The sequence below is a fragment of the Neltuma alba genome, unplaced genomic scaffold (assembly GCF_004799145.2).
Source record: "Neltuma alba isolate B1F8T4 unplaced genomic scaffold, ASM479914v2 tig00012046_pilon, whole genome shotgun sequence".
Lineage (NCBI taxonomy): Eukaryota > Viridiplantae > Streptophyta > Magnoliopsida > Fabales > Fabaceae > Neltuma > Neltuma alba.
This window is the reverse complement of record NW_021636611.1, coordinates 45,638-56,062: the sequence shown is the minus strand read 5'-3', so window position 1 is coordinate 56,062 and position 10,425 is coordinate 45,638. Positions and strand designations below refer to the sequence as shown.

The 10,425-nt window shown below is 37.9% G+C and overlaps 2 protein-coding genes across 2 annotated transcripts; both read left to right on the top strand.

The window, feature by feature from the left end:
* The first annotated feature begins 587 nt into the window (after window positions 1-587).
* On the top strand, window positions 588-2,520 carry LOC114721579 (uncharacterized). The gene is made up of 2 exons (XM_028907434.1): window positions 588-962; window positions 1,476-2,520. Exon 2 carries the CDS (start codon window positions 1,487-1,489, stop codon window positions 1,958-1,960), a length of 474 nt encoding a protein of 157 aa, XP_028763267.1. The 5' UTR covers window positions 588-962; window positions 1,476-1,486; the 3' UTR covers window positions 1,961-2,520.
* A 4,272-nt stretch (window positions 2,521-6,792) lies between these two features.
* On the top strand, window positions 6,793-9,601 carry LOC114721578 (subtilisin-like protease SBT1.4). The gene has a single exon (XM_028907433.1). The coding sequence runs from the start codon at window positions 6,959-6,961 to the stop codon at window positions 9,290-9,292; it is 2,334 nt and encodes a 777-aa protein (XP_028763266.1). The 5' UTR covers window positions 6,793-6,958; the 3' UTR covers window positions 9,293-9,601.
* Window positions 9,602-10,425: the final 824 nt, after the last annotated feature.

Below are 10,425 nucleotides of genomic sequence, written 5' to 3'. Positions count from 1 at the left end.
ATATTTAAAATTAAAATAAATTTTTATCTAATTTTTATATGTAGGAATAATATTTTTTTAAAATGCACAAATTCAATTCTCTTCAATTAATGTTGTTTGAAACAGTGTGTAATATTGAAGTTTAGTGAAAGATAATGAACTAAACTTATCGATGTTAATGCGATATTATACTTCGAGAAGGCCCATAGTTTAACAAAAACAAATATTCGCATAAAACAAGATGTAATTCAAATTAGGACGCGAAAATGCAGCAACTGACACCTACCTCACATGATTATATTCACACGTGGCACCTCTCTAATGCTTAATTAATAAGTATGAATTACGGGGTCAAAATAATAATAATGGGTCAAAAAGGAAAACTTCCTCCGAAACAGCACATATTGGCTAAGAAAACACACGCAACTGCAAATCACAAAATAAATAATTAAATAATACGATGCTTAGCTGGCAATCCAATCATCAACGCCCAAAAATCCTCCCACCAAAAAAATGATTGCTGACGTGGACAACACCATTAGTCCATTACACAATCTGCCTCCTTAAAGCCTCAATCATTGGCCTTCTTTCCCTTGCCAAAAATTTTCTCTCTCCAGAAGTTGTGTTCTCTGCTCTGTTCTCCCCTGTTCATATATAGGTGAGTGCGGGATTCTGTGGCGGAGAAACAAAAAGCAATCTCTTTGTTTGCTTATATAAAGATTTGGGTTTCTTCAAAGTTATCACCTTTGAGGGAAAAAAACAATATCTTTTGTTTCTTTGAGGAGATTGAAGGATTCAAAAGGGCTGAGATTTTGTCTGCAATGGTTTCTATGTCTGAGATTTGGTTTGCTGAGCTGGAAAAAGTTGAGGAGGGAGAGTGGGAGAAGGAGAGATAAGAAGAGAAGAAGGAATACCCAGAAAGCTGGGAAAAGAAAAAAAAGATAAAGAAAGGGATTTTGATTTATTTTGATCTGCTGCTTCTGGTAATTTCCATCATATCTATTGTTTAGTTTTCACGACTTAATTTTCCTTTCATTTCTCATCTCTTCACGCTTATTCGTTTTCTGCAGTATCCCATGTCCTTTTCTCAGTAAAGTTTTATTCCTTCCTTCTACCCTGAAACCTTCTTTAGTCCTAGATTCATGCAAAGTTTGTGTTAATCATTTAAGATATTCAATATTGAAGCTTCTTCCTCACTTTAAAACCATATCATTCTTGAAATTCTCTTTTCGGTGATGGGAAAATCATTTCTTGCCTTCTTTTCGCCTATCCTCTTTTCTCGGCAACCAAACAGAATTACTACAGACTATCAACTTCCTTAGGTGTTTGCTGTGATGTGTGGACCATATTTTATGAAAGACCCAATCAAAAACTTGAACTTTTTCCATTGTTAATTTGTTATCTCACAGAACCTGATAGGAAATATAGTTGGAAAAAACTCGGGGCCTATTCATCAGCATCAAGATGTAAACTTTCTGCTCTTTTCTTTCTCACAGGGTGGTCGGCAATGTCTGCTGCAACTATGATCGGCGATTCGATGGTGATATCAGCACCAGAAACTCAACCTGCAGCTACGATACTAGCTTCACAGATTGAAGTTGAATTTGCAATCTGTGACTGTTGTGGGCTGACAGAAGAATGCACACCAGCCTACATAGAGAGAATCAGAGAGAGATATTATGGGAAATGGATTTGTGGGTTATGTGCTGAAGCTGTGAAAGATGAGATTGTGAGGTCTGAAAGGCTTGTGAGTACAGAAGAGGCAATGACCAAGCACATGAATTTCTGCAAGAAGTTCAAAACCTCTGAACCTCCTGCAAATCCAACTGTTCATTTGATTTCTGCTATGAGACAGATTCTTAGGAGGAGCTTGGATTCTCCTAGGGCCTTGAGGTCCTCCTCACCAAACTCTGACATTCCTCATCATAGCCCTGGTTTTGCCAGCTCTGAGAGCTGCTTCTCCGCTCTGTCTGGTTCATGAAAAAGGGGGAATAGTTGCAGATGCCCCCCCAATCTTTGAGACATTTGCAAATATCTCCCTCAAGAAACCGGTGATTTAATCCCTCAACTATAACAATTTTACTCCTTATTGCCTCCTTACTAGATGAAAATGAGGAGTTTAATCCCAGAGACATGACAGTTGAGGGAATAATATTTTTAGTTTTCAAGTTTGAAGAAAACGTTCTGTGAATGGATCAAAATTGAAAGCGGGGGTATCTGCATTTTGCTGTACAAGAAAGGAAGGTATGGGATGGGAATAAAACAAGTCGCTGCAAAGGGGAAATACGCATTTGATTGGTCAGAAGTGTAAGCAAAATAATGGCAATTAAAGACATAAAAAGGTCAAGCTGAAGCTAGATGTTCATTTATATATAGATGTAGCTTGTGCTGGTACAGAGCTTTGATGTGCTTGAACTACAATATAAAATATTGCTTCATTGGTACCAGCTACCTTGTTTTCTGTACTAATTTGATAATGAATAGAATAAACCTTGTGTTCAAGCAAACTGTGATTGAATATGGTCAAAATCAGTTATGATTCTTTTATACTAAAGAAATATCAATAATTGAGTTCTCCAAGCCGGCAAAAACCAGTAATCATTGGTGATATTAATTTGGGTGGTATGTTTTTTTTAGCCTCTCAGTGCATTGAACTTTGCAGTAGCTTCCGGATTTTTCTTTTAATTAACATTCAATCTCGCATTTCAAGGTGCCAATGTCGCCTTCCGTTCAACTTCCATCAAGGACAAGAGAATAATAGATGTCTCTGTTGTGTATATATATAGCAAATCTGCAAAATAGAATACTTTGATGGAGTGTATCTTCCCATGCCATGTATGACAAACAATGAGGCTTGCAAGTTGTCTGCTATATCATATCATATCTTCTGAAATCTCTTGTTGGGATACTGCAAAATAAAATTTGAGTAAAATTCTTAGCAGATCGGTAAAGCATAAACTAGTCTCAAAATCTACATTACGAAGCCTCATGCATACTGAAACTAAACTGTATAGATGACAGAAAATGGTACACAGAAGGCCCATAAGAATAATTATATGCAATACCAGAAAGGAAAGAATGATTGTGCATGAGAAATGTAAAGTGGAGGGAGATCCAAGTGGCTTGTATGATTAGTTTAGGGGTTTTTATATAAAGATACTGCATGCACTAAAGATAGAACAAGATTTTATGCTTGATTTGATTCCATGAATTGATATTTCAGATGATTTGAGGTTAACCACAGACAGAATTGGTGTTTTCTGACTGCCAGAAAGAAAGTTGTAAAATGCATGAAAGTGTGTGTGCATGGTGGACCTTGGCTTCTGCAAAACATAAGAGAGAGAAACGCATAAAGTCTTTCTTTTTCCATGACCTTTGTGTCACCGAATGTGATCCCATCCAACTTACTCTTTCTGATCTTTTGCCCAAAGTTGGTCACGTTAAAAACAACACTTGCTACCGCAGGAACAGTTGAACTTTTTAGGGAGAAATGAGAAACAAGTGACTCATAAGGCAAGCTTCATGTGTTTTAACTTTAAGGAATGTTACGCTCTGTCTTGTGTAATTCTCATGGCGTGACCTGTAATGCAGAGTAAAGTTCATCAAGTGACCCTTTAAAAAAAAAAAAAGGCAATTGGTGAGCCTTTTTGGTGTTAACTTGCTAAAAATTAGTAAGTGGAGGGATAGGAGAGTAGATCAACGAAGTAATGTGATTGTGAAGGAAAGAGGAAAAGGTGTGGGACTTGCCTTTTCCTTGTTTTATGGTATGGATCATATAACCATTGACCAACAATAGACAGAGTCAGTTTATGAATACTCCCTCCTGGTCCCTATGTATAAAATACAGATAGTTGAAATATGTATGTCAAAACCTCGGTTAAAATTTCAGACATCCTTTAAATGGCAATGCATCTTCTAAAGAGGATCATGCTTACCTCAAAAACTGTGTCTCACATATAGGAAGCAGAGGGGGTATTTTCCTTTTAATTGGGACGTTTCATGTGGTCCAAAACAATGCTTTTGGGTCGGCCTCGTTCATGGTTTTCAATGGGTTCTAAATCTCCATATCCTCTGCTCTGCTGGTTTGTGATTTGGACACCAAGGACCATGTGGTTCCATTGGATATGGTCCTAGGCAAATTTTTTCATCAAAAAGCCTTCTAGTCTGGCTTTTCGTCAATATAACTGTAACTTAATTTTATCAAAAGTTAAGTACATACAACATATATTGTGAGATAGCAATGTGTATACGGCTAAAATAAAATTGAAGAGGGGATATATGTTTGAAATATAACATTCTGATCAATTATTCATGTTCTCACTGTCCGTGTTACTTTTGCTGCATACAAATTAACCACAACGGAGCTTCTTGTTACAGGTCAACAAGTATTGAGCTTAGCCTTGTACTTTTTTTTTTAGGCGAAGCAAGAATATTTCTAAGTTATATTGAATTTGAAACTAATCCCTTTCGAATCTAAAGAGGTTAAGGAATAATCCTTCTAATAAATGTGTTTCTCAGGATTTAAATTTGTATTCTCCTTCCTATGAGAGTAAAGCTACTACCATGTCATCTAACAACTTGTTAGTATATAACTTGTACTTTTTTGTTGTAGTGAAGATTATTATTATAACTTGTTCCTGAGTCAAAATAAAATCTCATACTGTTACAAAGGTATAGTCTAGCAAAATAAATTAATTTCTCATAATATGTTACATGGAAGTTTGAATCCTTACAACAACAAAAAAAAGTTCTTACATTCAACGTCAAACAGAATTACTTCGAGGACAAAAAATCTCATGCAGTGGTTCCAAAATAAAATAATAATAAGAAGACGACGAATGACACAAAATGTGATTTGAGATATTTAAGATAAAGTCCTCTATTATTGAGACCTTTCAAAATAACTTATAAATAATTTTTTAATTAAAAATATAAGATAAACATAAAATATGTTTATAAATGTTTTTGGAAGATCTTCTTCGTTAACCGCTGCCGGAGATAGAGTTAGGCTGTGTCATTATCTCTGCTTTTTGGGAAGTTTCCAGTAGAGCGGGAAGAAGGCTTAGTCAAAGACTTTGTTGGAGGAAATTGATCAAAGATAGAGTGAGGCTGTGTCATTATCTCTGCTTTTTTGTGGCCCCGCTTGTAGTATTTGGTAAATGAAACAAACAAATAAATGCAACGTTACCCGACGGATCCCTTTGATCTGAAGCGACAAAAAGTCAAGGTTGATTGGGGTTGTGGGGTAGGGTGCCCATGCGTGGGACCGACGTGGGTCGCGCCGCTGCCTGCCTGAACCTTCCTCCTTGGTCCCACCGGATTTAAGATTCTTCAATCTCCACTCACCTCGTGATAGCCGCCCACTGCTCACGTCGCTCCCTCTCTTACCAAATTATTACTCCTCTGTTTTTTTTTTTGTTTTTTTCATCAGGATATCTGTCGGAACGAGTCTAATGACTAATCCCTCAGGTACTGTCAAGTCTAAGATGGGGTGACCCTCCAGGCACGTTTGCTCCATTCCTATCCCTCCAGGAATCGAACCCCAGAGGCGATGGTTAAGGGACACAACTCCCTTACCAGTTATGCCAACGCGCGCTGGTTATTACTCCCCTATTTTTAATACTTACATCAAAAATCTGGTTATAAATTATTCCAACTACATTGTTAAAAAAAGTGTTTGGATAAGATCAAAATCATAGTTTCAAAAATACTTTTATAGTATACAAGATAAATATATAAAAGAGTTTGTCTCGATTTATGAAAAAGTGCTTCTGAAAAGTGATTATTGGGGTATCTAAACACCCCTAAGAAGTTGTTTGAAATTCTTTATATACTGACATTTATTGAATTCTGATTATGGGAAAATATTTTATAAGTACATTTTATGTAAGTCGAGACAAAACTCTTTTCACATTCTTACTTCTCAGTAAATCATGATTAAAAAACTATTTATAAGTTGTTCAAAATAGACCTTATATCTTTTCTGTTGCACAACATTATTTTAATTTTCTCAAATATTATGCTTTTTTTGGGTAATATTTAATGACTCAAACAAAATTCTTTAAAAACTTTTTTCATGAAAACCACTTAAAAAATATTTTTTACACGCCACGCACAATACATGGAAATCAATAAAATGCTCCATGTGAATAGTAGGGCCCATAAAATACTACATTATACTATTGTGACCTTATACTACTTCCGATTTTAATTATAAGGTTTCGTTTCTAAATGTCAGAGGTAATATTTTATAGCCACATACGTCTTGTCCAGGGAGGCTGTGGCAGAATTGGTGTACTCTGCAAAGGATAAATTGTACCCAAATAGACTTCAAAGTTTGTCCCGCTAACTATATTGACTTCTATTATTATATTTTATTATTAAGGAATAACCTGTTAGGACTCCTGCATCAATTTAATTTTAGTTTGAGACTTCAATTTTTTTTAAATTTCAGCAAACAACTTTTGAACTTTAATAATCATATAAAATTATATGATCACCCTTTTTCCTAAAATGTTTCATATTGAATTTTGTAATTTATCTAATATTGATTTTTCAATAATAACTTTCTATCGACTTATTATCAGTAAAATTAATAAAAAATTGTAAACGATATTTTTCTAATATATGATTTGATTTGATTGATATTATATGGTACTTTGATAATAATACTAGTATATTGATTAAAAAGGGAATAAATCACCACAATGTTATTTGATTTTTGGCAATCAGGTAATTTTATTGTCAGAGTCTTATTCAGGAATTCCCAAACTATAGGATCTTGTATTGTCATTATACAATCACGTATTCCTCTGGAGCAAGCAAGGATTGAAGATTCACCCGCATCTTCCCTTGTTGATAATCCTGGTAAGCGACGATCAGTGGCCATCCCTCCATAAAATCCAAAGAACGCATATATTATGAGGACGCTGCATCACCAAACGCTGAAGTAACCAAGAAGCACACAAATCCGACCCCTATGGCTGTTGTCACTCTTCGCCTACTTTCTTTCTTCTTCTTCCTTTCTCTTGTTTTCTTCTCTGTTTCTTCATACTCATCCTCAGAGTCTCCACAAACATTCATCGTCCACGTTTCTAAATCATCAAAACCCAAACTTTACTCCTCCCATCGTGATTGGTACTCTTCTATTGTCAAATCCCTCCCTCCTTCCTCTCATCCCGCCAAAATCCTCTATACCTACGACTCTGCCGTGCACGGCTTTGCAGTCCGCCTTGCTGCCTCTCAAGCGACTGAGCTTAGCAACATCGCTGGCGTCCTCTCTGTTGTCCCGGATCAAATCCGCCATGTCCACACCACACATACCCCTGATTTTCTCGGTCTGACTGATGGCTTTGGATTGTGGCCGAACGGCGATTACGCCGATGATGTCGTGATCGGAGTTCTGGATACAGGGATTTGGCCGGAAAGACGTAGTTTCTCAGATTCTGGACTCTCCCCTGTTCCGAATACCTGGAAAGGGGCTTGTGAAACGGGTCGTGATTTCCCTGCTTCTGCTTGTAATAGAAAGATTATTGGTGCTAGAGTTTTCTATAAGGGATATGAAGCTTATTTGGAGAGACCTATTGACGAGTCAGTGGAATCGAAATCTCCGAGAGATACAGAAGGCCATGGGACTCATACTGCTTCAACAGCTGCTGGATCTGTGGTCGCAAATGCGAGTTTGTTTCACTACGCTCAAGGTGAAGCTCGAGGAATGGCCACAAAAGCGCGGATTGCTGCGTATAAGATCTGCTGGAAACTGGGTTGTTTCGATTCCGATATCCTTGCTGCCATGGATCAAGCAATTGCTGATGGGGTCCATATTATCTCCCTTTCTGTTGGAGCCACTGGGTATGCACCGCAATACGATCACGATTCCATAGCGATTGGAGCATTTGGTGCTTCTCAGCACGGTGTTCTTGTGTCTTGTTCAGCTGGCAATTCTGGTCCCGGTTCATACACTTCTGTGAACATAGCTCCTTGGATCTTGACAGTCGGTGCTTCTACTATTGACAGAGAATTTCCAGCTGATGTGGTTCTAGGCAACGGTAAGATTCTTGGTGGGGTGTCTCTGTACTATGGTGATGAATTACCAGACGTCAAACTTCCACTGGTCTATGCTGCTGATTGCGGAAGCAGATACTGCTACATGGGGTCTCTTGATCGCTCTAAAGTCGAAGGGAAAATTGTTGTTTGTGATAGAGGAGGTAATGCCAGGGTTGAGAAAGGAAGTGCAGTGAAGCTTGCAGGTGGGTTAGGAATGATTTTAGCTAATACTGAAGATAGTGGAGAAGAACTTCTTGCGGATGCACACCTTATAGCAGCAACTATGGTGGGTCAAATTGCCGGAGACCAAATCAGGGAATACATAAAATCGAGTGATTATCCAACAGCAACAATAGTGTTCAGGGGGACTGTAATTGGGAATTCACCAGCTGCTCCTAAAGTTGCAGCCTTTTCTAGCCGTGGTCCAAACCATGTCACACCTGAGATTCTTAAGCCAGATGTTGTAGCTCCTGGTGTTAATATTTTGGCTGGGTGGACGGGAAGTGTAGGTCCTACAGATTTGGACATTGACCCTAGAAGAGTTGAGTTTAACATAATATCAGGTACCTCAATGGCTTGCCCTCATGCTAGTGGTATTGCAGCTTTGCTTAGGAAGGCTTATCCGAAATGGTCACCTGCTGCTGTAAAATCTGCTTTAATGACAACAGCTTATAATGTGGATAATTCTGGGAAGAACATTCGGGATCTTGGAAGTGGGAGAGAATCGACCCCTTTCATTCATGGGGCTGGACATGTTGATCCAAACAGGGCTCTAAATCCTGGCTTAGTTTATGATTCGGATACAAATGACTATTTGGCTTTCCTTTGCTCAATTGGGTATGATCCTAGTAGAATTTCCGTTTTCATCAGAAAGCCTGCTAGTTTAGACATTTGTGGAGGAAAACTATCCAGGACAGGAAGCTTGACTCGTCCTGGTGATTTGAACTACCCATCCTTCTCAGTGGAATTTTATCCTGACGAAGACTTGGTGAAGTATAGAAGAGTTGTTACCAACGTTGGTAGCTCAGAAGATGCTGTTTACAAAGTGAAAGTGAATGCTCCTCCTGGTGTTGAAGTCAGTGTCTCACCAAGCGAGCTTGTATTCAGTGCTGAAAACAAGACACAGAGTTATGAGATCACTTTTGGTAAAGTACCTGGGTATGCCAAGTCTGCTAGTTATGGTTCGATTGAATGGAGTGATGGAAGCCACAATGTAAGGAGTCCTATTGCTGCGAGATGGACCAATGGGTTGTCTTCATCCATATGAATTGCCTTCAGGAGGTGTTGGGGAGCTGCATTGGAGTACGTCAAGCACAGGTTTCTATGGGCTTTGTGCCTTTGAAACCTCTCTCATATTCTATTGTACAAAGTGTAATATCTTTATTGGGTGTTCTGTTGGATGCAAATCTCATCCACTGCTGTGAGATTGTGGTAGATGAAGGGTTTGCTAATAACTTATCAGGAGTGAAATAGTCATTAAGACTTGAAATAAGCTTTGTACTAATTCTGGATGTTAGGTTTGCAGTTACCCTGTGCAAAAGTTGCATGTGCCTTCTCCACTAGTATTGTTTAACTAGCACGTCACCTATGGTGTAAGGCCCTGTTTGGTTTCTGTTATTGCGTCTTTGACCAGGTTTGTATGTGCGTGTGCATCTGCAAGATGACTGGAAAAAAATGTGGCGATGATCAGTTTAGGAAACTTTTATGGTACTAGAGAAAACCGTAAATTCAAGTGATTTGATTGGTGATAATGCTTTATATTCACGGAAGATTTCGACATGTAATAAAATGACTGACCCAAATAAACACAAGATGTTACTTTGCTTGATTTTAAGAGGTTTTATGGAAGTATAAGTTATAACTCCACGCATTCATGTTTAACTCAAATGACTGTCGACATTCATTTGTGGACAGGAAAACATAGAAATCCATAAAAGATCAGATGTTTAATGCTTAAATTTTAATTGTTCGTCTCTGTTCGTTCATAGACAACATGATAGGGCCTCATAAAAGTGATTCTTGTTTGCCATCTTTTTGTCTCAAAATTCTGATACATGGCTGCGCTTTCACACTGGTGAATTGGGGAGGTAGTTGTGAATTTCAGCGGATCTTAAACTAAAACAAGATCTGTACGGGCTAATATAATTTACTAATCTTGTGGCATTTCTTTAATGCTGTCGAGATAATTTAGTAAACCTGAAATGGAGAATGGAATTTAATAGAACATGAAAACACTCAATATTATTGCTTTTATTACAAGCAGTATCAGATGGGACTAAACTCATGATCTAAACACCCATGAGAAGTGAGATGAACCGTGCCACTAAGTCACATGGCCACATGAACGCCAGCAGTGACACAGTATTACCTTCAAGTTGTGTGTGTCATACTTTCCTGAAG